This window comes from Tursiops truncatus, chromosome 14 (genome assembly GCF_011762595.2).
Source record: "Tursiops truncatus isolate mTurTru1 chromosome 14, mTurTru1.mat.Y, whole genome shotgun sequence".
In the NCBI taxonomy this organism is placed as follows: domain Eukaryota; kingdom Metazoa; phylum Chordata; class Mammalia; order Artiodactyla; family Delphinidae; genus Tursiops; species Tursiops truncatus.
In genome coordinates this window covers 11,694,014-11,720,532 of record NC_047047.1, presented here as the reverse complement: position 1 = coordinate 11,720,532, position 26,519 = coordinate 11,694,014, and the positions used below count along the sequence as shown (strand labels likewise).

The 26,519-nt window shown below is 47.8% G+C and overlaps 1 protein-coding gene and 1 long non-coding RNA gene across 5 annotated transcripts; one reads left to right on the top strand and one right to left on the bottom strand.

Annotated features, from left to right (window-relative positions):
• The first annotated feature begins 7,064 nt into the window (after positions 1-7,064).
• IL1B (interleukin 1 beta) lies at positions 7,065-23,104 on the top strand. Of its 4 annotated transcripts, none has more exons than XM_019930997.3 (7): positions 7,065-7,174; positions 16,421-16,482; positions 17,018-17,066; positions 19,156-19,354; positions 20,151-20,312; positions 21,735-21,865; positions 22,588-23,104. In XM_019930997.3, exons 2-7 carry the CDS (start codon positions 16,436-16,438, stop codon positions 22,798-22,800), a joined length of 801 nt encoding a protein of 266 aa, XP_019786556.2. In that variant the 5' UTR covers positions 7,065-7,174; positions 16,421-16,435; the 3' UTR covers positions 22,801-23,104.
• A 27-nt stretch (positions 23,105-23,131) lies between these two features.
• Positions 23,132-25,823, bottom strand: LOC141276310 (uncharacterized). Its single transcript, XR_012325614.1, has 2 exons — positions 25,551-25,823; positions 23,132-23,910 (listed from the first exon to the last, which is right to left on the bottom strand). It is a non-coding gene; the product is annotated as an uncharacterized lncRNA (long non-coding RNA).
• Positions 25,824-26,519: the final 696 nt, after the last annotated feature.

The window sequence follows — 26,519 nt, the reverse complement described above, 5'->3', positions numbered from 1 at the left end:
ACTGGTGCTGCAAACAATCACAATAAAATGTAATCAGTATATAATAGGCGGAGCAGGTAGTGACCAGGACCAAATGGCAAGTAAGGCAGGAAAGGGTCCATGAAAGTTGAGATGTAAGGGATGAATAAGAGTTACCCAGCCAAAGGAAGGGTAGGGTGGTCCAGATGGAGGGAGGGTGAGCATGACACATTTAAGGTTAAAGAGAGGGGGGTCCAAGGGCTAGGTCAGGGGGGCTAGAAACTGTGTCCAGGAGCTTGGACTCTAAGAGCCATGGGAAACTATTGGGTTTTAGGCAAGGACATAACATTCATTCATTCAACAAAACAGTCACAGGCACCTGCCATAGACCAAGCCCCACATGAGCTCTGGCTCTACAGGACTGCATGTGTTCTGGAAATATCATTCCAGCTGTAGGGTAGACAACAGGTTGGAGGGTCACATGACAAGAAGTAGGCAGACAACCGAGGTGAGCTAGGGGTCATCATCTGGACTAGGGAGCAACAGAGGCAGAGAGCGTCATAAACGGAAGAAACCAAACCGGGTGGTCGATTAGATGTGGGGCTAGAGTAGTGAACGAGAGGAAGGACTCAAGGCGATGCTCTAGGTATCCGCATGGACGGTGAGACTTTCATGGGCTAGGAATTAAAGAAGAGGGAAGGAAGTGGACAATAGGGGCAGGTTGGCAGAGTTAAGGGATGGACAGAAGGAGACTGTATGGGAGACCAGGAAAGGGATGGCCAAAGGAAAACCGGTGTGGCATTGCCGAAAGAGGGGCAGAAAGGGTTTGTAGCTGAAGAAGGAAAGAAAATGGTCAATAGTGTGAAATGCTGCTGAGAAGTAGAGTTTAAAAGGGCGGGGTGTGCCGAAAACGGTCCATTACCTGTGAGGCACAAGGATGGCCTTTATGAGAAAAGTTTCCATCAAGGGGTGGGGTGAAGCAAACTGTTGAGGGTGGAGGAATGGGGGGGGGGAAGCAAGGGAAGGCACTCTTTCAAGAGAAGCAAAGAAGTAGAGAGGGAAGATGTTGTCTTCGTTTTGTTTCGTTTTGTTTTAGAAAAGCAAGACATGGGTGGGTCTGGTGAGAAGGAACCAGCAGAGAGCAAATGATTGAAGGTGAGAGGGAGAAATCAAAACGGCAAAGTCTTTGAGAAGATGGGTTTTCCATTTCAACCCCAACTGGGTGTACTTCAGGTCAACTCTAGCAACAACCACCCAGAGTCAGTGCAGACCCCACGAGCTAAAAGGCAGCATCCCTTACCTCAGATGCCAGCCACACTTCAGGGGTCCCCTGACCACCCACACTTCCGACTGACTGGCTATAAATTCAGAAGTTCCCATGACCCCCTCAGATTTGATCATTCATGAGAAAGATTCACAGAACTCAGGAAAGTGCTATTATATTATAATTTTATATTACGATATAAATTACTGTAATTTTATTATATAGGACACACATCAGGAGGATGAACTCAGGAAAGTGCTATTATATTATAATTTTATATTACGATATAAATTACTGTAATTTTATTATATAGGACACGCATCAGGAGGATGACCCAAATGACAAGGCATTTAAGATGAGGTCTAGGAGGGACCACAGAGCTTCCGTGCCCTCTCCCTGTGGAGTCAGGGTGCCTCACCTGCCCAGCACATCACTGTGTGCTTCCAACCAAGAAGCTTCTCCAAGCTCCAGTGCCCAGAGTTTGGGGGGATTTAACACACAAGTGTGATGGATTAAACATTGGCCACATGATTGAACGCAGTCTCCAGCCCCCCTCCCCTCCCAGGAAGCCGGGAGGAAGATCTGATATCGAGTGTCTCCAAGCCCCAACCGTTTATCTAGTTGATCTTTCTGATGACCAGGCACCAGCATGAAGCTATCCAGATACCCTGCCATGAGTCAGATCGTTATCTGTCACTGAGGAAATTCCAAGGGTTTCAGAAGCTCCCAGCCAGAAATCTGGGACAAAGATCAGATAATTTTTTTTTTTTTTTTTTTTTTGCCGTACGCGGGTCTCTCACTGTTGTGGCCTCTCCCGTTGCGGAGCACAGGCTCTGGATGCACAGGCTCAGCAGCCATGGCTCACGGGCCCAGCCACTCCATGGCATGTGGGATCTTCCCGGACCGGGGCACGAACCTGTGTCCCCTGCATTGGCAGGTGGACTCTCAACCACTGCGCCACCAGGGAAGCCCAATCAGATAAATTGTTAAATTATATAACAACGAGTCAGGAGGCTCAGGACCTGGAGGAAAGGAAGAGCCTCTACCACTCCAGCAATAAGAGAATGGCAGGGCTAGTGGGGTGTAGTTGGAAGTGTGGTGGGAGATGCTGAACAGGCTTTCCTGTGATGAGTTCTATTTTCAAGGACGGCACATGGGAGCGATGGGGTCGGGATACTGTTGCTGTGCACAGACGCCTAGGAAAGCTTCCTAGGACTGCTGAGCAGTGCGAGAGCTCAGTGGTGGTGGTGCGCGTGCACCCAGGTGGCAGCCGTCTGTAAGGCTGGGTGATTTTCTCCAATAGCCCCTAGCAGCCCCTATGGAGATACAGACCATCAATACCACGAGGCTGGGGTTTTATCTAATGAGTGCCAGGGAAGAAAAGAGAGAAAGCCTGTGAGAACACCAGCAAGAAGATGGCCAAAAAGATGGCGCATAGAAATTAAACTGGATGGATAAGGAAGCGAAAGCAGAGGGGCAGACAGAGAGGGAGGATGTCCATGGGCTAGAGGTCCTGATAGTGGTGAAGAACCGGTGCTTTGAGAGTATGGGAGTGAGAAAGCAGCAAGGCTGTGGTCAGAGAGGGGGAAGTCTGCAGGCACGATTGCTGAAATGGAGCCTTTCCAAGAGGCATCCGGCCTCGGGGGTGGCCAGGGGCATGCCTCTTCTATCCGGAGTATTAATTCCTTGTATTCAAGATAAGTTCCCTGAAGAGAGGTTCCATGTTGAATCCATCTTTGTATTCCTAGCAGGACTGAAAATACTACATGGAAGGTAATGCTACCCTTTGGGAAGGGAGGATGCTAAAGTGTGAAGGATGCAGGATAACTCAGGAAGCCCCTGTGCGGTGAACCTCAGGGAACCAATGAGACAAATGGGCAGCGAGGCACACTGGGGATCAGGGCTCCCCAAGTTCACTGCCGCCCCAGGCCAAATGAGCTCTTTAGAAGTAAGTGTTGCCAGTTAACATTTTCCAGTCTTAAACTCACACGTACTCACTCACGACCAGTTATCCCTGTTGGATTATCTCTTCCATCAGAGAGTCAATGGCAACAGTGGAAATGACGTTACTCTCATTAGGAAGGGAGTGACTTCCAGAGACAGGGCAACAAGGGCAGAACTTCATCTGATCCCCTCTCTGGTCTTCCTGACTCACCCACTGAGTGCCTCCTGGAATCCTTTATTCAGTGATAATTTGACCCATTCATCAAGTGACTACCCTAAGCAAGGTGTCACAGGAGAAGGCGAGGTAGACAATTTTGTCACGGCCCCCTAGGAGCTTACAGGCTGGTGGGGAAGGTCACCTGTGCCCCCAAACCGCCACATGCGAAGCACCTCCCCACTAACCAACGAGGAGGCTTGTCACCTGGGGAGACTAAGGTGAAAGGTTCTGTTCCGGGTATCAATGTGATGAGTTTGTTTGCTCGTTTGTAGGACTGCTTTCTTCGTGACTAGAACTTAAAAGAAGTAAGAGCAAATTTCCCTCTCCGGTGACAAAGGGAAACCGGGGTGAATCCGATCGTACTCTCGATACTTTAAAATAATGTCTCCTAGGAAATCAACCTCTGGAAAGAAAGAGTTAAGGAACTTGCTGGAGTTCACAGAGGCCAGCTCACTCCTGAGAGCCAGTTATCTGTAGGATAATGTAAGAGCTCAGTGGTCTGACAATCGAAGCACCTGTGCTCAGCCAGCAAGGCTGCCGTGGGTTCAGAGGAAATGTTGAGAACTTATTCCCTTTTCCCTCCATCTCCACTCACACTGGGCTAGTCCCCTTGTCGATGAAGCCATTCGTAAAAAGACAACAGGCAGGGACCCAATTCTCAGCGGCAGGAACCGTGTGTAGAACGTGGCCCCTGGCTGATGATGAGGTTTCATAGTCCTGGGGTTTCCCAGGGGCACAGTGGAGCACCCCACTCTCTCTCCATCTGAACACCCAGAGTGGGTGGGAGGAACTCGAGCTGGAAGTTGGGTACCTGCCTGGGAGCCTGTGCCCTGCTGGATCTGCAGCTGGACCCTGGGCCAGGCTGGTCCCTCAGCCATCAGCCGCCTTGGGTAGCTCAGGAGGAGATATCTGAGCAGCAGGTCTCCGTTCCTTAAGCCCCTGTGATGCAGGACCCTCTTGGGTAAGATCACTCTCTGGACTGAGCAAGTGATTTCAGAAGGAACACCCATGCGGAAGTGAGAGAGGCAGAGAAACTTGCCCTGTCAGCCAGAGCAGCGCAACCTCCCGGGCAGGACGCAGGGACGTGAGCCGCCCACCCAAGGGCCCTGAACTGAACGACTCTAACTCTCTCATCCTTTGGAGAGAACGTGGAGTGAGACCTAAGACGAGAGCCAGAAAGAGTCAGTCATCAGGGACTCGCAAGGGACAGTCCGATCCATCTCCAGTTGACCAACCATTGTTCATCATACACTCTGGTCCGGGGATACATGTGAATACAACCTGTTTCGATTGTCTGTAAAGAGCAGATAAGAGATCACTGCAGATGGTGAGAAGAAAATCCATAGGAGTAATGGGCTAAAGAGTGGCTGGAACTAGAGGGAGGGGGGTGAGGGATGGGGGGTCGGGGAGACCCTCATGAGAAACAGATAAACCAACTTGGCTCTCAGTTCAGAGCAAGACTGACATAGGCAAGGATCAGACAGGAGACCTGTGTGCTGCATGTACTGAGCAAAAGGAAGGCTGAGCGTCGAGAGCCCGCCTAAACTAACCCACGACATTGCAGTGGAGCGAGCTGAGCTCGTGGACTTCTACCGAGGGTGCCTCCCAAGCCCAGCTCTGAACCCATGCTCCCCAGTTCACAAGCATTCTGCACCCACAGACACAGACAGATCCCCAGCTGGAGGCAAACGATATCAGCCACCTAGACCGGCCTGGGATGAGCCACCAGGCACTCAGGGCCCTCCCGCGATCTCCTGATGTACAAACCGTCTCTCCCCTTCAGATCCTGTCTCGGTGCGGGGACCCCAACACCCAGTTCTTTATGCCTCCCTCTGCATGTACAGTACCTTCCAGGTGCCCAGCTAAGGCAGACTTCCAGAAGCAGGGAATTTAAAGTTGGGTTCCTCGACAGGGAAAAATCCCAGTGGTGAGGATTCTGGAGGGGCAGAAAATGTCTCCCTTCCTCCCTTCTAGGTTTTTGGGTCTAATAATAAAATTGACATCAGACAGATTAACAGGAGAAAAGCACATTTAATTTTGCACGTAAATTAAATAAAAATATGAGACTCAAAGGCAGTCAGGCAGTTGAGGCTTCTGTGATATCCTGAGCTAAGGGATGGGAGGGGGCCCGGGGCTTCAAAGGGGATAGGGGAAATTCACAGGAAGATAAGAAGAGCAGATGACGGGTCATCATGTTTGCCCTGCTATGCAGATAAATCTGTCAGTTAAAAGAGTCATTTCTGGCAATATCTCTCCTGCTGATAGATGCCCCCTGTCCGAATTCCTTTACGTAGTTAAGGAGGCGGTTAAACCTTCTCCCGAATCAGGTGGGCCTCGACTGCCTTCAGCTCAAAAGAATCCACATGCTGAAGTGACAAGTTCTGCCGCCCTTCCATTCATTAAACGCATGCCCACGCTCGGGTTTCAGTTGACGGTAAATTTGCCTGACACCTAGTAATGAGGACAGAGACGTGTCGCCAGGGACTTCTGAGGGTCCCCAGGGCACGGTCTCAGCAGCCTCCCCCTGGCCTCCACGTCAGGCTGCCACCGCCGCACCTGCTGCAGGTGACCTGCATCCATTCATTCAAGTCCATCAAACTGTCCTGAGCACCGGCGACGGTGGGACACTGCTCTGGCGTCTGGGGAAACTGCAAAGGCACCCAGGTCCCTGGTCTCGGGGACCCTGCATGAGGTGTCTGCCCTGCCGGCCATAGGATGACCGTAGCTGCTTCTGCCACATCAGCCCTGGAGAGGGGACCTTGCTCGCCCCTAAATCTCTGAGGCCACCTTCCTGCCTTCAACAGAGCTCTTCTGAAGGTGTGAGGACGAGGGGAGGCCCCTCCCAGGTCCGCGGTCCAGGCCCACCTTCTCCTCTCCTCCCAGGGGGGTTCCCAGCGTGACAGGAAACAGCTCACTGCGCCCCCCTGCCCCGCCCCGCCTGCTCACCCCCCAGGTGGGCTCCAGGCATGTCCCAAGCTACCATGAGGCTAACCGAGAAAGAAGTTTCCCCCGTGCCCACCAGGGCCCTCCTCCTGCCCCAGCGCGCCCTCTCCCCGGCATGTCTGACGGTACCTCTCCATCCCCTTCAGGGTCCCAAGCCAGTGACTGTGGCCACGTGGGGACAGCAGGGCGCCAAGGCCAGCTCCGCTGTTCCTCACAATCCCTTGTCCAGAGTGAGGAGATGCTTACCCCACGCCTTTCCTGGCACTCTCAGGTCCTCAGCTCTGCCCTGCCGGAAACAAGCCTTCCCACCAGAGCCCACGATTTCCCCAAAAGCAGCCCAGCACGCAGCCTAGAGCATTCACAGTCTACAGAGAGCTGGACCGCGTTGCTCTCCCTCTTCTGGCCTAGTCATGTCCCCAAGTGTGGAGAGGAAAGGGAGACGGCCCCTTGGAGGAAGTTTACATCTGCCCCGGTACTTGCCATGTTCCATCTTAAATTCTGGACGTTTGCAGAACCTCCTTGAGGACAGCTACCATGTCTTGTGTAGTTTTGTTACCCTCCCCCTGCTGTACACACACACACACACACACACACACACACACACACACATATACACACCTCAAACTGGGTGCCTGTGCTGAATGAATGATGGACATTACCTTGCCTGACCTGCCCAGCTAACCTTACTTACCATGACATGCCACCATCTCTGACTTTGTCTTTCTAGAATTCCTACATTGTCAGAGGAATATGGAAAGCCCTCAAGAAACGCTTCAAAATTGCCATAGTGGAGAGACGGGAGCATCTTTCCAGGAATTTGCCTCCAGGGTGTTTCTGGTGAGACCCAGGTCGGGAGAACACCCCCCCTCCTGGTTATAGTGGGAGCCCCTATCACCTCCCTGTCCCAAAAAAAAACTTCATAAAAGGCTCAGAATTCCCCAGACAAGCAGGTGGACACTGCTCTGACTCAAGCCAGAGCAGCAAGTTGTCCACAGTGCCTTCGTGGCAGGAGCTGTGCTTCTGCAAGAGGATAAGACCCCTGACCGGGCCAGAGCTACTCTCCTGCTCTAAGCGTCTGGGGGGCCTATTTGCTGCTGAGGAGTTTGTTCTGAGCTGGACATTGTACTTCTGGTGAGTCTCTGCTTTTCGCGCAAAGATATTCTTTTCTAAGGAAACATTTCCCTGTCAGTGGGGGTTAGCTCAGGATGGAAGCAGTGAGAGTGGTGTGGCGTGATCACTCCTGGCTTTCGTGCATGTGGTCAGCCAACATTTGTGGAGCACCGTTATGTGCCAGGCATGGAGATCAGAGCTATCATCCGAAGCCTGCGACAGGTACATTAACAGGAAGGGAGACGAGCAAATAAAACACAATGAAGGAGGTTTGCAGAGGGTGTTAGAGGCGCACCACAGAGAGGAAGGGTACCTACCACCCAGCTTGGGAAGGGGCTTGTCATGGAGGAGGCAAAGCCTGAGCTGAGTCTTGAAGCACTAGGAGTTGGCCAAGGTACAAAGAGGAGAAGTAGGTTCCAGGCCAGAAACGACAGGATGTGCAGAAGCACAGAAAGATCGTGGGCTAGGAGAGGAAAGCAGAAGATTCCATGGTGAGACTTGCTTGCCCAGATCAGGAGCTTGGACTCACCCAGAAAGGGGATGGAGAGCCAGTGATGGGATTGGAGCAAGGGCTTTGTGTCACCAGATTTACTTTGTGGAGAGATCTCTGTGGCTGGTGGGTGGGGAATGGATGGATGGAGTTTCCATGGCAGCAAGCGAACCAATTAGGACATGACTGAAATAACCTAGGTGAGAAGGCAGGAAGGCTTGAACGGCAATGAAGTATGGGGATGAAAAGAAATCTACAGATCCCAGGCATTTAGGAAACACTCAAGAAAGACCTTTCCACAAACTGATGGTGGGTCATGAATGGATGGAGGGGTGAGTCCTTGGGTGGTAGAGACTGTGATACTTTCTGGTTGAATGCCTTAACCAGTGAGAGAGGGAGTGGGGAAGGGAGAGTGGAGGGCTTTTATTCTAAATACCTTTGTGTTATTTGATACTTTGAAAATGAGCATTATATTAACAAAAAGCCTAAGAAGGGTGTTGTTTAAATCACTACTAGTTCTAACATATAACTTTCTGCCTGTGCACATCATAAGTTAACTTCGATAGATCATTTCTGGAACCATCACACCAAACATCACTCTCTGTAAAAATCTATTTTGAAACATGGGTCCTATGTGACAGCTTCATTGATTCTTTATGAGATGTTGGAAGATTTTCTAACCCTCTAATATCAGGGGGAGAAAGAAACTCCAGGTCAGAGGTTAGTGAATTCTGTAATATCTACCCATTGTATTGAAGTTTGGGCAGAATTTTCCTAACACCTTTACACACTCAGGCATCCTCATTCAGTAACTGGGGGAGATAACCTCCTAGAGTCTGGGTACCAGACTTGACCAGTGCACCCAACAAATCCTGAGTGGCCTTGGTGAGAACTTCCTCTCCCAGAAAATAGAAAACTCAGTTCCAGCCAATAAGGAGGAAGTGAGTAAAGAAGTGAAATTAACGAAGCCATGGAAGGAAATGGTCAAATCACCTTCGATTATGTAACAACCAGCGAGTAGATGCAGACACAGCAGACAGTTTAGGAGAGAAGCGTTTCATCAGAGACTCTAGGAGAGAAGTATTTTTTAGCATCATTTTAAAAAGCATAAGAGGGCTTCCCTGGCGGCGCAGTGGTTGAGAGTCCGCCTGCCGATGCAGGGGACACGGGTTCATGCCCCGGTCCGGGAAGATCCCACATGCCGCGGAGCGGCTGGGCCCGTGAGCCATGGCCGCTGAGCCTGCGCGTCCGGAGCCTGTGCTCCGCAACGGGAGAGGCCACGACAGTGAAAGGCCCGCGTACCGCAAAAAAAAAAAAAAAAAAAAAAGCATAAGATTCCAGGGACAGAAACCCTAAAGGGATTCCTTTGACAGTGCTATAACAAAGTCTTAAGGAAAAAGGAAAGGGCAAAGGAACTCAGGCAACAGAGCCACCAGGAGCAGGTGAGAAAGTGAAGATGAATAAGGAAGAAACTCAGAAAAGGGAAGAGAGAGAACTAAGAACCGAGTTGGAAAGTCCCCGGGCAGCCCTGAAAGAAGGAGAAAGAAGCAAACTCACACAGCTTGTCACAGCCAGGTGGGAAAGGAGGGCAGGCAAGGGAGACAATGTAGAAATGCTTGGGGACAGATACGTGATCCTCCAGGCCAATGTCCTTTAGAATATAACCGCATCACTGAGGAAGGAGTCTACATATGGGCACTGTGGACTGCACAGGATGGGGGCAAGAAACGTTCGTAACAATAAAAAGTGGTTAAAACAAAAAGGTTCTGGTTTGGGTTCAGCGAACCCGTATCTGAGTCATGATTCCAACATTTACTAGTTGCGTGGTCTCAGGTACGTTACTTCTGTTGGCCTCAGTTTCCTCATTGGTGAAATGGGTGCTATTTACCTCAAAGTTTACTGTGAAGATTAAATAAGATAATGAGAAAAACCTGCCTAGTACTTAGTAGGTGCTCAATAAAGGACAGCCTTTTTTAAAAAAACTTTTTTTTCACATTGACTTTTCTTTGAGTTATAGTTGATGTAAAATATTATGTGAGTTATGGGTGTCCAATATAGTTATTCACAGTTTTTAAAGGTTATACTCCATTTATGGCTATTATGAAATATTGGCTATGTTCCCTGTGTTGTACAATATATCCTTGTAGCTTACTTTACACATACTAGTTTATATCTCTTAATCTCCTACCCCTATGTTACCCCTCTCCCATCCCCTCTCCCCACTGGTAACCACTAGTTTGTCCTCTATATCTGTGAGTCTGTTCCTTTTTTGTTATATTCACTAGTTTGTTGTATTTTTTAGATTCCACATATAAGTAATTGCATACAGTATTGTCTTTCTCTGTCTGACTTATTTCACTAATCATAATACCCTCCAAGTCTATCCATGTTGCTGCAATGGCATCATTTCATTCTTTTTATGGCTGAGTAGTATTCCATTATACATATATACCACGTCTTCTGTATCCATTCATCTATTGATGGACACTTAGGTTGCTCCCATATCTTGGCAATTGTAAATAATGCTGCTATGAACATTGAGGCTGCGTGTGTCTTTTCGAATTAGTGTTTTTGTTTTTGTTCTGTTTTTTTGGATATATACCCAGGAGTGGAATTGCTGAGTCGTATGGTAGTTCTATTTTTAGTTTTTTGAGAAACGTGCATACCGTTTTCCACAGTGGCTGCACCAATTTACAGTCCCACCAACAGTGTAGGAGGGTTCCCTCTTCTTGCCAACATTTGGTATATGTGTTCTTTTTTTTTTTTAAAGGCCAATTCCTTTTTTAATAGCAAGACACAAGTAAGATATGTGTTCTTTTTGATGATACCATTCTGACAGGTGTGAGGTGATATCTCTTTGTGGTTTTGATTTGCATTTCTCTGATGATTAGCGATGTTGAGCGCATTCCATCTTTGGAAAAATGTTCAGATCTTCTACCATCTTTTTCATCTGGTTGTTTGTTTCTTTTTGATGTTGAATTCTATGAGCAAGGACAGTTTTTTTAAAAGTACTGTTTCTAAATTTCTATCCAATAAAAATGGTGTGATGGGACTTCCCTCGTGGTTCGGTGGTTGAGACTTTGCCTTCCAATGTAGGGGATGCAGGTTCAATCCCTGGTTGGGGAGCTAAGATCCCACATGCCTCGGGGCCAAAAAACTAAAACATAAAACAGAAGCAACATTGTAAAAAATTCAATAAAAGACTTTAAAAAATGGTCCATATCCCAAAAATATCTTTTTAAAAAAATGGTGTAATATAATGGGATATGACAGGCACTTGACTCCTTCAACCTGCAGGCCATACCCAGTTAAGCCCCTCCATTTACACATTACCCATGGCTGCTTCCTCGCAACAGTGGTAAAGTTGAGTGGTTGCAACAAAGCCTAAATTATTTGCTATCTGGCTCTTTTATACATAATGTTTCCAGGCCCCTGGTACAAGTTGTATCAGAGTACTATGTCTGAGGCCGACTCTCCTGTACACACGATGTGTGCGAAAAGATATAGAGCACAAAGCCCTTGATATCCACCTTACCCACCCAGGGCTTTTCTGTTGGATCCAAAGGAAGGGCAAGTTTTCACTGGGCTCTCAGAGGTGAAATAACGACTGAGCCTATGGGGAGAGGCCACTGGAGACCATACACCTCGCTGCACCAAACCTCCTGCTTATATATCTAAGCCCTCCTTGTTCTAGACCTAGAGGAAGAATGGAATATTCCTGGAGTCTGTCTGTCGCCACTCTGAGTACCTGGGTCCAGGGGGGTAGGAAGCAGGCCCAAATGAGATGTTGCTGTGAGAGGAAGAGCAGCGGTCTCAAAACTAAAAATCAGACTGCTCATTCCCAAATAATCCCCGAAGCAGGAGGAAAAGGAGTCGGGAATTCATGGAGACAGGTGTGGCTACACAGGACGTTGTTTACACATTCAGGTACCAGAAAGATCCGTGGAAATAATGGAAGGAAAATGCAGACCCTTATGAACAATGTTAGGAAGTCAATGCCAAGGATGAGAAGGGACGTGGGGAAAATGGGAGGGATGGTTGTACCTTAGTTCTGTTCTGAGCAAGGGAGTGAACCAGGAAGGAATAGTCCGCAGCGGAGAGCAGTCATCACTACATGTATCATGATGATATAAGAAGTAACCCATGATTATTTTGCTGGTCTTCTTGTTCAAAGTGATCGAAGACCATTTCAGTGAGGCCAACCTTGATGAGAGAGGTTCAACGCCCAAGATTAGGCAGAAGATGGTACCAAGGCACTTGCTGCTCTGAATCAGTGCCAGGATCCTGTCTCAGAGGAATGACCTACCAGGGTAGAGGGCAACTTGCAACTGAGAAGGGCTTGGGTGACTCAGCAGCTGAAGAATTCCCCAAAAGCTGGAGCTCCCTGTGACGTCCTGGCATTGCCAACACCTCCCCCGCACTTCTGCTTGGTCCATTTCCCTGGGTGTCTGCATCTCCATCTCCGTCGTCGTCCCTCTTCCAGGCCCTCCCTCCATGCAACTACATCTGTAGTGAGATGTTTTCTGTTTATTGGGAACCGGAAAGAAGTGCTGGGGCCTGAGTGGTTTCCTTGGAAAGACAGGGTTTAATACATGCATTGTGCAACCGGCCTGCTTGACACAATAAGAGGTTTCACTTCCTGAGATGGACCGGATGCTGCCAGGTTTTGGGTCTGGGCTACAGGATCAGGATGAGACATGGCAGAGCTGTAGAGAATACTACATCAAAGGGCATTGCCCCATGGCTCCAAACTTTCCCTTGAGGAGAAAGAATGAGGGCTCATGCACCCTGGATACTGGTGCATGAAGAGGATGGAGAAGTAGATTCATTCCTGACCTCTATCTCGATTCCCAGAAACAGAATGGATTCACTCAGAAACGACATGGGTCCCTTGCATACCTGCTCTCCTGTCACTGGCTTCCATCCTCCTTCACTCAGCTTGTAATCACATCAGCGACTGAGTGCCTCTCTGTGTTCTCTGTCAGGAGAGCTCACAGAGCTACCAGACCACCGGGTCCTGTGGACCCCCAGCATAAAGAGTCTGAGGAAGGTGGTAGTTCCTTCAGTGAGACTTGAGGACCAGGGGTTCATTTCCAGGGTGGACCTTATGAAAGGAAAACAGAGTCATCCACCAGTCTCCCTAGGCAGGGCCTCCGGGGAGTCTGCACAACCGAACACCCAATTTTATGAGGACTTAGGGACTATTGCTCCCCAAACTCCCAAGGAATGGATGCATTGAACAGGATGCAGCTCTTAGATTCTCTCTGAAACATATAACTTCCCAAAGATGGGATTCTTGTGTCTGCCTTCCTGATATCAAGATACTGAGAGCCCAATCAGAAGGCTGGTTGGTGAAGCCACTGCATCATTCTTGCTCATGGTAGAGTCTATTTCCCTCCTGCCTGTGAAAGTCAGGAACTCTCTCCCATGAACCATGTTGTGCAAGCCCAGGACTTGGCACAGAGTAAGCACATCCTTATTTGAGTAAAAACACTGTCAAATTCCTGCTCACTATTTCAGGCAGCAAAGCTTTACTGCCTGAACTTGCATGTCACACACTGGGCTAGACCCAGCTCTAGAAGAGTTCACAGCCTCCTAAGGGAACCAGGTAAGTGAGCCAGGTTTCGATTCGGTGCTATAATAAGTGCTATAATATTGATGTGACAAAGGGGCTAGAGAAGGCACCGTTCCCGGGCTCCATGCCCCATTCTTGACCCGGTCATTCACTCCTTCTTCTAGGGCTACCCTGGGGCAGTACCCTGGGCAGGCACTCTTCTGGTGTCTGAGTTAAACAAAGTCTGGTGCATTTCTGTACACTAACAGCAAAATACCCAGAGAGGAATAAAGAAAACAATGCCATTTACAATAACATCGAAATACAAATAAATTTAACCAAGAAGGTGAAAGATCTGTACACTGAAAATTATAAGATATTGATGAAAGAAATCAAAGACACAAATAAATGGAAAGGTATCCCATGTTTGGGACTAGAGTAACTAATATTGTTAAACTGTCCATACCACCTAAAGCCGTCTGTAGATGCATTGCAATCCCTATCAAAATTCCAATGGCATATTTCCCAGAAATATAACAAACAATCCAAAAATTCGTATGGAATCACCAAAGGCCTTGAAGAGACAAGACAACCTTAAGAACAGCAGAGCTGGAGGCATCACACTTCCTGATTTCAGACTATATTACAGGGATATATATCTCTATATAGAGGTATACAATATGTATATAAAAGAATATTATTTAGTCATAAAAAAGAAGAAACTCCTGCTGTTTGTCACAATGTGGATGAACCTTGAGGGTGTTATGCTAAGTAAAATAAGTGAGAGCAATTCAAATGCTATATGATCTCACCTATAAGTGGGATCTTAAAAAAAAAAAGCAAAACTCACAGGAACAGAGAAAAGAATAGTGGTTGCCAAGGGCTAGGGGTTGGGAGAAATGGGGAGATGTTGGTCAAAGGGTACATACTTTCAGTTATAAGATGAATAAGTTCTGGGAATCTAATGTACAGTATGGTGATTATTATTAACTATATTGTATCACTGTATCATATGGCAGAAAGTTGCTAAAAGAGTAGATCTTAAGTGTTCTCACCACCATATGTATATGTATATATATGTGTGAGGTTATGGATGTGTTAACTAACCTCATTGTGGTAATCTTTTATATATATATATATATATATATATATATATATATATATATATATACCAAATCATCATGTTGTACACCTTAAACTTATACAACGTTATATGTGAATTGCACTGCAATAAAGCTAGAGAAAAAAACAAAGTCTAATAACTCTTGGACTTACCAAGGGATATAGCTTCAGCTGAATATTCTTTTTTTTTTTTTTTTTTTTTTTTTTTATGTGGACCTCTCACTGTTGTGGCCTCTCCCGTTGCGGAGCAGAGACTCCGGACGTGCAGGCTCAGCAGCCATGGCTCACGGGCCCAGCCGCTCTGTGGCATGTGGGATCTTCCCGGACCGGGGCACGAACCCGCGTCCCCTGCATCGGCAGGCGGACTCTCAACCACTGCGCCACCAGGGAAGCCCTGAATATTCTTATTTGTAAAAATTTTCACTTTTCAGAGTTAACAGAAAAAAATTCTTTCAGGCAAAAAACATCTCTGCATCTTAAAGAGGGAATGTGATCACGAAGCCTGACTTATTCACAATCTTTTCAAATACGTTCTCAATCCAGGCTCATTTCACCGTTCACCGAACATTGATGGAGATTCCATATGCAATTGGCTAGGGTCCCAGCACCTGGTCTGAATGGGTTGGATGAACTTGTCTCCAAGGTTTCCCCAGCCCCATCTGGAGCCTGAACCCCTGCACTACTGTGTTTTCTCTGCTTCATCCTAGCAAGATCAAGTGTCTCCCCAGAGGCTCCCAGTAATTACTCCCCAGTAATTGACCCGGAGCCCCCAAGGTAGAAAACAGCACGCTGGGTGCAGAACTGGCAGGGTTACTGTTACTTCATTAGGCCCATTTATCCATCTCCAAGTGGGAAGGTTCCTAAACTTATGTGCAAAGAGTGAGGGAGCATTTGTATGTGTGTCTCTCCGCGTGTCTTCCACTTTACCCCAGAGATCCTAAATTAAAACGTCCTTCTAACCTAGGAAACCCCAGTATTTTTGATTGACATCATCTGCACAATAGTTGTCAGAAAAAACAACATATATTTGCATAATGACACATTTGCAAAAATATGTCACAGTTTGCTACCACTTGCCCTTCCAAGGATTAGAGAATTTTTTCAGTTTACCCTCTCCCAGAAGTTCCCATCCATCCTCTTTTTTTTTTTTTTTTTTTAACTTGGTTGTGAAATCAGTTAACCAAACCGGGAAATTTCTTAGCTCCTCACTTCTGCTTTTGAAGGCCATAAAATAGTGAGGGAGAAACTGGCAGACAGCATACCTCTTGGAGACACAACAGGCCACTCCGGGATTCTATTCTCTCCAGGCAGCCTTCATTGTCCAGGTACCACTTTAATTCTTCCTTATGACTAGGTCCTAAGGGAGTCTCTCTCTCTCTCTCTCTCTATCTCTCTCTCTCTCTCTCTCTCTCTCCCCCACCCACTCTCTCCCTCTCTCCCTCCCTTCCCCTCTCCCTCCCTCCTTCTCTCGGGGCCTGAGGGCTGGGCTTTTTGCACAAATGCCAGATGTACTATAACACCATAACTTGCAAAATATTGCGGATTAATACTGCTTATCTCGCAGCGGCTGTCTGAGAGCTCAGCATCAAACCTCTGCCCCAGGTCTCCTAATAAATCCACTCCTGGTTTAGGCTTGATTTAGCAAATGCTCTACTCTGGACCCAAAGGATGACTCTTTCACGCATTCACTTATGCCTTCAAAGACTGCTTCTTTGCATGCCTACCAGGTACTAGATGCTGAGGGCAATTCACGTGTGAAGGCAGCCCTCGTGGGGACTGGCGTGGCAAATGGTCACTCATTTTCTCCTCTCTACACAGGTTTCTGAAGCAGCCATGGCAACGGTACTTGAACCCACCAACGAAGTGATGGCTTACTACAGGTCAGTGGGAAAATTGATACCAGTAATGTGAACAGGGCTCCCCTCTCAAGAGTGGAGTGTGTCATCTGAGCTTGAAGACCAGATTTGCCCCACCAAACTGCCTCTTTCAGTGGCAAGCATGGTTCCAAGGCAAACCTGGTTTAAAGACTAATTTCCCACTATAAGTCTGGCCTTGGGCCCCATAGGCCATCTAGATGTTGCTGCAGGGACAGCCTGCAGAGGGCAAACAGGAAGGAAAGGTGTCAAGTGGACAATACAGGGGATCCCTTGCAACATTTGGCTTAAATGAGACAGAAAGCTCAGATTTTAACTGGGCTGGAAGTTAGGTCTCAGCATCCAACAGAGAGCAACGTGGGTACCTGCCCTGCCTCATTTGCTTTTCCATTGCATATCACCACGGAACCTGGCAGCTTCAGGCAGCCCTAAGGAACATGCTGTTTGCAGTTTCCTATTAACGGTGAAGACTGTTTGCAGGGAAGGAAACATAATCTTGTCCAGGAGACATAATTGAACAATCTCTCTGTTTTTATTACAGTGACGAGAATGACCTGTTATTTGAGGCTGACGGCCCCAAACAGATGAAGGTGAGTCCGTGGGCTTAGCTCCCAACACATGAAGGGGCTCTGACATGGGAAAGACTCAAGGAAAGGGGTCCACCTTGTTCCTATGGAGTTTTGTGTTCAAATGATTTTCTCCTCTTCCAGTGAGACAGACGCAGGCTGGCCACTACGCAGCTCCCACGTCACCACAGTGGTTCACTGAGGCTTGGTGATGGTGGCCATGCTTGCAGAGGGTGAGGGGGAATTACAGTGGAGATAGCGTTTGCTGTTTCATGTTAGGAAGACGGTCCAGGCTCCAACGCAAATTTGATTCTCCTTTTAGAAGAGGCTTTTAGCCCTCAGAGTGATGAAACTACGTTAATCACTTAAGTCACACTCTGAGACCCAGAGAAGATGATCTTGAGAATGAACGTGTCTGCATCCTTTAAGGGTGGAGTTGCTTTTTGCTCCCTGGGGTGGAGCTTATGATAACAGGGCATAGATGATGTACAGAAAAAGTTTAGTTGGGAGTGGCAAGAAAATTATTCACTTGCCAGTGGATCTTGGTCAAGTCATTTTACCCCTCTGATCTTCATCTGAAAAATAAGGCTCATGAGCTGGATGACGTCAGAGACCCTAGCATCCCGCAACCTTCAGTTCTGAAATATTGTCAGCAGGAGCTAAGTCTATCCCAGCAGAGGAGTATTTCTCTGACTCTTTTTTTTTTTTTTTTTTTTTTTTTGCGGTATGCGGGCCCCTCACTGCTGTGCCCTCTCCCGTTGCGGAGCACAGGCTCCGGACGCGCAGGCTCAGCGGCCATGGCTCACGGGCCCAGCCGCTCCGCGGCATGTGGGATCTTCCCAGACCGGGGCACAAACCCGTGTCCCCTGCATCGGCAGGCGGACTCTCAACCACTGCGCCACCACGGAAGCCCTCTGACTCTTATCTTAACAGAGAGCCTTGCTGATGTTCCAGCTGGCTCTTCTCTTCTGTAAGAGGCCTGATAACTTTCCCAGGGTGTCCAGCCATCAGCCCAGCTAATGCACTTGTACAGATTAGCAGGCAGCTACTTCTCTCTTACTTTTTTAGTTCATGACAGCCTCCTCCAGCCTCCTCATCCAGTCTCAGTCTTGTTAAAAGCACATCTCTTTAAAGGTTTTAAAACCAGCGTAACTGATTTTCTCTGGCCCTGGGTGGGGTGCGACCCGGCCCTCCTCCACTGTCTCTTCCAGGAGCCTGGCTCTCCCTCATCTGGGGCCTCTGCTCTGGGCAGGAACTTATCTCGCACTCAGCTTTCCTCTGCACTGTTATATGTCTCTTTAGCTGTCCTTCAAGCTTTTAAACCATTATCGTGCCTTGGGGGCAACCTCAGTTAAGCCTTAATGCAGTTAGTTATACAGGTTCTCTGCATAAGGTGGAAATGGGAACCTATTTCAGGAATAGTAACCACTTTTAAAGTATTGGCAGGTTATTTATGAGAGAGCATTTGAGAGAAAAAAAAAAACTTGTATAGAATAATTGTTGATTGGGCTTCCCTGGTGGCGCAGTGGTTGAGAGTCCGCCTGCCGATGCAGGGGACACGGGTTCGTGCCCCGGTCTGGGAAGATCCCACATGCCGCGGAGCGGCTTGGCCCGTGAGCCATGGCCACTGAGCCTGCGCGTCCGGAGCCTGTGCTCCACAACGGGAGAGACCACAACAGCAAGAGGCCCGCGTACCGCAAAAAAAAAAGAATAATTGTTGATTGAGCATAGATGTATTGAAAATATTATGATCATCATTGCCATGAAAAATTAACTACATAGTGTTAGTGCATTAGATTTACAAAAATATCAAAAGTGTAAGAAGGTATAAGTTTATAGTTAGGTGGAGCATGTGTAAAAGAGATAAGGTAGAAATGGTATTTATTCTAGAAGAATGCCATATAGGGCATCAGAAAGCCAACGTTTTAGTTTTGGGTCTGCCTCTCTCTTGCCACGTGCCCTTGGGTAAGCCACTTAACCTCTCTGGGCTGCAGAGAGATGAACGTTTATCCTTAGAAGCTCTGTTACCCCCTCCTTCGTCCTCTCTCATGTCAAAACCAGAGTTTTCTGGCACAAGCACCTTCCCACGCTGACTTCCTTATTCTCTCTACAGTGCTGCGTCCAACACCTGGACCTCAGCTCCACGGGAGATGAGAGCATCCACCTGCAAATCTCCCACCAGCTCTACAACAAAAGCTTCAGGCATGTGGTGTCGGTCATCGTGGCTGTGGAGAAGCTGCAGAAGATCCCCTGCTCACAGACCTTCCAGGATGATGGCCTGAGGAGCATCTTTTCACTCGTCTTTGAAGAAGGTACCTAACGAGAGCTGAGGGCAGACACGAGATTGCTGGTCATTTCCTTCTCAGAGGCCGTAACCCAACAGTCAACTAAACTTCCCTAAAGCTGAAACCCTTTAAAAGGAGAAGGCCCAGCAGCGAGAGGCAAACAGAGACACCTAGAAACCCAATTAATCATCTCTTTAGTTGAAACCATTCTTTTTTTTTTTTTTGTCTTCCATCAGATCGATTTGTTCACTTAAAAGGTTTTTTAAGGAATTCTTCTTTACTGAAAGGATGGTGTAACTGGGTAATAGTGCTATTAATCTTAAGAATGGAAGCTTTTCCAGAATATATTCATGGTCACGCATAAAATGGTACCCAAAATGTAACATCTCAAGACACGACTGTATAAAATCCAATTTGGTGATGGTTTTAGTCTCATTTTTAGTTGTTGAAACTATTCTTAAAATAGGACCTTGATAACTACTGATCTTTGCAAAGCACCCAATCATTCTGAGGGCTTTCACTTATGTATCTTCTGCGAGTGTCAGAATATCCCTGTTGGGCCAGTTCTATTGCCGCTGCCACTTTACATAAGTAGCTCTATGGCCCATCCACAGCCAGCAATAGAGCTGAGGCTTGAACCCAAATCTTAGGGTGCCAGGCCCAGTGTTCTGACGCACCCCAGCTTCCTGCCCACCAATGTTATAATCACACTTTGGCTGTGCGTGCTCAGATATCCTCGGAGGAACCAAATTCTGCTGCTTCACAGCACCAGGCCTGCCCCTCTGAGTTTCCACCTAAACGACGTCTGTGCTCCACATTTTAGAGCCTGTCATCTTTGAAACGTACGACGATGATCTTCTGTGTGACGCGGCTGTGCAGTCGCTGACCTGCAAGCTCCAGGACAGAGACCAAAAATCCCTGGTGCTGGCTAGCCCGTGTGTGCTGAAGGCTCTCCACCTCCTCGCACGGGATATGAACCGAGAAGGTACCTGGGGACACCCTGCTTCTTTTCTTGGCCTCCTGGTAGCTTGCTAATTCTCTACACTTTCAACAGAGTAGATGATTAAGGCAAATGATCGACAGCAGTGAAATAACATACAATAAAGGATATGTTTTTGTTTGGGTCCTAGCGTTGACACCAGATCGAGTCCCTTAGTGCATTTATTTTTCAGCAAGAGAGGTGACTCTGAGAAATTAGGGGGCTCAAGCACGCTCAGGACCACTGTTCACTCAAGTCATTTAATGGTAGCGCCACGTCAGTGCTTCTTTTAGAAAGGAGTCGTTTGATGGACAAGACCTAACCGCCCGTGGGTTCTTTCTTCCTGTTGTTGCAGTTGAAACTAGAATGGTGAGGAGATAATCTGTTCCCCCGCCTCATGCCCAGCCCCGCCCCCTCGCCCCTAACATCTTTCCGGCCCAATACCAGATGGTTCCTTAGAGGGAAACCTTACTGACAAGCAGGAGCTCATATCTCTCGACTGTCACTGGCAATTGTCTCGAGACTGGGGTCCCACGGGTTGTGGGAATCTGCCCAGCACTTTGCCACCGTGGCTGCGGTCCAGGGGGCAGCTGAAAGAAGCAGGCAGTTCTCTTCCAAGGCTGCTGACCTTGGAGAGAGGCATCACTGTGGGAAAGCTTCCTGGTGTGAGCCAAGACAAGACAGCCCTCTTTCTTTAGAATTGCACTGTGAGGGTGACCTTGGGGCCTCCAAGTCAGACAGCTATGACTAAGGGAGATTAAAATGCATGTCTCGGGCTTCCCTGGTGGCGCAGTGGTTGAGAGTCCACCTGCCGATGCAGGGGACACGGGTTCGTGCCCCGGTCCGGGAAGATCCCACGTGCTGCGGAGCGGCTGGGCCCATGAGCCATGGCCGCTGAGCCTGCGCGTCCGGAGCCTGTGCTCAGCAGCGGGAGAGGCCGCAACAGTGAGAGGCCCGTGTACCGCAAAAAAAAAATGCATGTCTCTCTTTGCAGCCACTTTTCCCAGCTAAGCTCCTTTCCCAAGTTCTTCCCACTTCCTTCTCTACATTCCTGAAACAGATCCGTGCCCGATGTTTTTCCGGGACCCAGCTTTCTCTCTTTTCTCGCTTTTCACGTTGATCAAATTATTGTGCTCTTGTGGATGGACACATCACCCGTCAGGGACAAGATGACTTTCTGCAGTTTCTAAAAATCAGACCCCCTGATTCTTCATTGCCGCTGTGGTGAGGCTCTGAGAAGCCCCTAGACCTTCTTTGGGGAAAAACCTGTTTCAACCAACTGAACCTGCTATGATCTGTGAGAAGCCCCATTACCCTGTCTGTTAAGCCATAGGGACCTCGGTGTGGGTTTCCGCAGAGGATGCTAAATTGTAAGAGTCCCTGCAGTGCTGTGTGTCCCTAACCATGAGACCCCTTTCCTCTCCCCAGTGGTTTTCTGCATGAGCTTCGTGCAAGGAGATGAAAGTAACGACAAGATACCTGTGGCCTTAGGCCTCAAGGAAAAGAATCTCTACCTGTCTTGTGTGATGAAAGGCGATAGGCCCATCCTGCAGCTGGAGGTGAGTGGGTACCAGGGGCTGAAGGCCCTTCTCAGGCTCCTCTGAAGGACGCCTAGCCATCACTTTCTTCCAAGACAACTACCTCTTCCCCTTAGAAACTCTGGGAGCAGAGCTACTTGATAATTTTGCATAGATGTAAATAAGTTTAATGTAAGTGTTCAATGCATGCAACTTTCACTCCCACCACAGAAAATTAAATCATTATGTAGATGTTCTTGTGTCTTGCCATTGTGACCACCCAACAGATTATACAGTGCTAGGGTTGCTCCACTTGTTAGATGACGTTTTGGGAACTTAATCTGCTCAGGGGACCAGTCACCTGTCATCATTTCCAACCCTCTCCCAAAATCACACCTCCCCTCACCCGCTTTCCCAGCAAAAGCTTCATTTCCAAGCTGAAGTCATTCTAGCCACAGGGCCATGAGGAAAATACAGCAAAGTCCCTGCAAACAGATACGCCTAGGAGCTTTAATCTAATTTTCACTTTTGAAAAACATTCCCACCTAGCATTTGATGCTAAGTTTCAGAAGAGGATAAGGGACACCTTCAGTCACCACATAGAAACCTGGGGTCTCAAAGATAACTCAGGAGTCTGGCTCCTGGGCCTGTGACCTTCGTATCCATTTTCTCTCTAGCCGACCCAGAGAATATCTTTGTCCAGATCAGAGTAGAGCGTCTGTGTCCCTGCCCTCATGAAAATGTTTATTTCTGTTTTGCTGCAGGAGGTAGACCCCAAAACTTACCCAAAGTGGAAGATGGAAAAGCGATTTGTCTTCAACAAGACAGAAATCAAGAATAGCGTCGAATTTGAATCTGCCCTGTACCCCAACTGGTACATCAGCACCTCTCAAGCAGAAGAAAAGCCCATCTTCCTAGGACGTTCCAAAGGCGGCCATGATATAACTGACTTCACCATGGAAATCATCTCTCCCTAAAGGAAGCTGTACCCAGAGTCCATATGGGCCGAATGACCCTGAGGGCTAGCAGAAGGGGAATCGAAGAGCATGGCTGCAGCCTGAACTTCACTGTTGTCTAATCAATGCCCAACTTCCCTCCGTATATTCGTGCTACGAGACCTCCTGCCCACCAGCCGGCGGGAATAACCCCACTCTTCCCACGCTTCTTCTGCCCGTCCTCAGACCCCAACCACTGAGCCAGCCCTCTCTCACCTCTTCCACTCACTCAAAGCCAGCCTGGCAGAAACCATGGCACACTAGGTTCAGAGAAATCCTCTGTCCTTTGCACACAGCTTCTGATGAGTGACCATTTAATTAATTATTTATTTATTTATTGATGGGTTAATCTATTTAATTTAATTCAAGGGGGCCAAGAAACAGCAGAGTCTGTGAAAAATCCTAGTCTTCTATATCTATGGAACCAATTTCATTTGGGCTAGTGTGCCGTCTTTATATCAAGTCCTTTCACTAAGCCTGAAAATATTTAAGCTCAGATCATTTCAAAAGGAGTATTTATGAATGAGGAAGGATGATCAGATTGTTCAATGATTTTGAAATAAAGTTCACTGAAAACAAATGTTTTGCCACGTGGTCATTGACTTGTCTTGGATCTGACATAGAAGAGTCAAGGTAAATGGGGCCATGAGCATCCTCCTTGGGGACTCAGAAGCTCATTCCTCATCACTGAATGCGAGATACTTAGGAACATCACTGGCCAGAAAAGACCAGCCTTGATACCTCTCCCTTTCGTTTCTATTGTTCATCAAAAGTATATCTGGTGGGCTTCCGTGGTGGCGCTGTGGTTGAGAGTCCGCCTGCCGATGCAGGGGACACGGGTTCGTGCCCCGGTCCGGGAAGATCCCACATGCCGCGGAGCGGCTGGGCCCGTGAGCCATGGCCGCTGAGCCTGCGCGTCCGGAGCCTGTGCTCCGCAACGGGAGAGGCCACAACAATGAGAGGCCCGCGTACCGCAAAAAAAAAAAAAAAAAAAAGAACAGGAGGGCCTTCTCTGGTGGTCCAGTGGTTAAGACTCTGCTTTTCCACTGCAGGGGGCATGGGTTCAATCCCTCGCATGCCGCGCGGTGCAGCCTAATAAATAAATAAGAACAAGAGGCAGTGTTTATAGGGTGCTAGCTTTTATGTAACAAACAGCAGAAGAAAATAAGGCAGTCCTTTCCAAGGTCTTTTATCTGATTTCGAAAATTCTGGAAGATATGTAAGAAATTTAAAAAATAGCCGTGAGGGGTTGGGGAATAAGATACAAGGGGATAAGGGTGGGAGCAAGACATTTCTCTTAATACTTTTTATATTGTTTGATTCTTGAATCATGTGACTATATTATGTATTCAAATAAAATAGTGTTATTTTTTTTAAAGCCGGCAGGGCCGCACCCCCAGCTCGGTCTGCTTCCTAACTGCAGTACAAAAGGATGGGATGGCTATGAGAAACAAGTATCCAAGTGGTACCCATCCTCAACATGTAACAGGGTTCCTGGGAGGCGGGGAGCTGCTTTGGGGAGAAAGCAGAGGTGCCCCTGGGAGCCCCAGCAGTGATACTATCCCCTTTCCTTGGTTCAGTGGTACAATTCCACCCACCTCTCTGAGGTCCAAAAGGGAAGACACACCAGCCAAAATGACAAAGTGTGAAGGCGCCTCACCTCATAAGGAAGCCAGATTATGAAGCATCTCTGTGAGAGAAAATTCGTACCTCCATTTTGGAGAAAACATTGACAGTATCTAATTTATTTCTAACATGACTTACTGTTCCACTATTTGGTGTCTTCCCTAAAGAAACAAATTTCAGGAGGTTTACTTTAGAATTGTTTAGGAAAAGTGTAACAGAATAAGCTGGAGACAACCTAAAGGTCCTTTGGTAGGAAAAAGTTTAAATAAAACGGCAAATTAAAAAGAAAAAGAGAGCTCTGAAATGGAAAGAGATCCAGGCAAATCACTGTGAGAAAAAGTCAAGTTGCAGAACAATAAGGACAAAATGATACCATTTACATAAAAGAAAAAAGCACTGCCCATCCAAAATGCATAGCCATGTGCTTCTAAGATCATGGAAAGCAGAGAGGTCTGGAAGAGTATGGACTGAACTGAAAATAGCGGTTACTTGAGGTGGGATGGGGCCGGGAGGGGGTCGTCAAGAGGAACTCTAGCTTTATTTATAAAGTTTGAATTTTTTTACAAGATGACTATATTCATGAATTACATATATATACATTTTAATCTTTTGCATTAAAATATTCAATTTGAAATGTGTTTCAATTCCTGGACCTGAGCCAAACACTAAAATAGATCTTCCAAGGGCTGTTCTATCCCTGGTTTGGGGCCAAATTATTTCCCTGGGAACAGCTCTCCTTTCTCTACACTGGGTAGCCTTATCCTGGAAAAGAAAAATGGCCTGTTTCGAAATGGAAAGGGTCAGATGGTTGAAGTGAGGAGAGGCAGTGCCCTCCCCATGCCCACACTTCACCCAGCCCAGGAAACACAACCAACGGGCTGGGACGTCAGTTCGTCTGCACCACAGCAGCACAGATCTGACCAGCTTTCAAGGAGATCCCATCCACGTACTTGGAGAGTAAGAGGTCGGCGCTTCTGAATTTGACTTGATGTCTTGGATTCTGTGTCAGGCAGACAGTAGGATTAGGGTGTGGCTCATCCCATAAGCTTGGACTGCAGTAAGCAGGTGAGGGAAGGTAAGTGATGCAATGGTGGGTGGGAGCATACCTTGTCTGAAGGACAGGTTAGGAGTGGATGGTTGCTACAACGTCCTGGTCAGAGGCGCAAGGGTAAGTCCATGGGCCTTCTGTGCAGACCTCCTCCCCACCCCATTCCTCACTCCCCAGTACAGACTTGCTGAACTACCCACAACCATCTGATTCAGCTGGACGCCGGGGTGAGGATGACCTAGAGAACTGGTAAGATGCCCGCCCAGGGGTGTGGGACCACATCTTGCCTCCTAAATTGGCAGTTTGGAAGCAAGCCAAGTGATTCAATTTTCTACCTGGGAAGTCCAGAAACACTGCTTTGCTTATTTGTATAAGCATGACTGTTTGCTTACACAAGAATCATGAAAATTCACATCCCTCTCTGAAAGCAGGTCGTAAAACCATGAAACGCAGCAAGTGTACCAGGAAAAGTGGGACAGGAAGGGGCAAGGAGGGTGCTTGGGACCTGAGTCACCTTCCCTATCAGGGACATCACTGTCTCTGAGAATATTTTCCCTTCTGGCAAATGGGGCAGCTAGAGACAGAGAGGTCCAGGTTGTCCTGGGCAGGTGGGGCCCTCTGGGAACTAAGGTGGGAATTGTGACAGTTATTCGGCCACTCCCTTCCAAGTCTTGAGTTTCCCCACAGGCGGTTTGAAAGGGCCAATGCTTCTCTTTCTCTCCAGCCCCTCACCTCCAGTACTTGCACCCCAATCCCACCAGCCCTCGGAGACAAAAGGTATGAAATCCTTCATCCGCCAGGGATCAGGTGGGCCGAGGGAGTCCCAGCCACTGCCTGAGGTTCCTGAGGCTATAAGTCAACCTGAAGAAGCACCGGCCAGAAGGGGCCACAGTGTTCACGTGTGAATGTTGGGTTTGGATCAGTCCTTGGACCAGAAGGATCCAGGAGCTATGGTTTGACTTTAAAGTAAAATATATCAGGAACACCTGGAAGAGATGTCCAACTTGGAAGGTGAGCCTCACTGCCC

Excerpts from the sequence above, each read along its gene's own strand:
- IL1B (XM_019930994.3), top strand. The coding sequence starts at position 16,294 with ATGCCTTCAAAGACTGCTTCTTTGCATGCCTACCAG. Across the intron at positions 17,067-19,155 it reads ACGGCCCCAAACAGATGAAG|TGCTGCGTCCAACACCTGGA; the intron begins GTGAGTCCGTGG and ends TTCTCTCTACAG. Across the intron at positions 21,866-22,587 it reads GGCCCATCCTGCAGCTGGAG|GAGGTAGACCCCAAAACTTA; the intron begins GTGAGTGGGTAC and ends GTTTTGCTGCAG.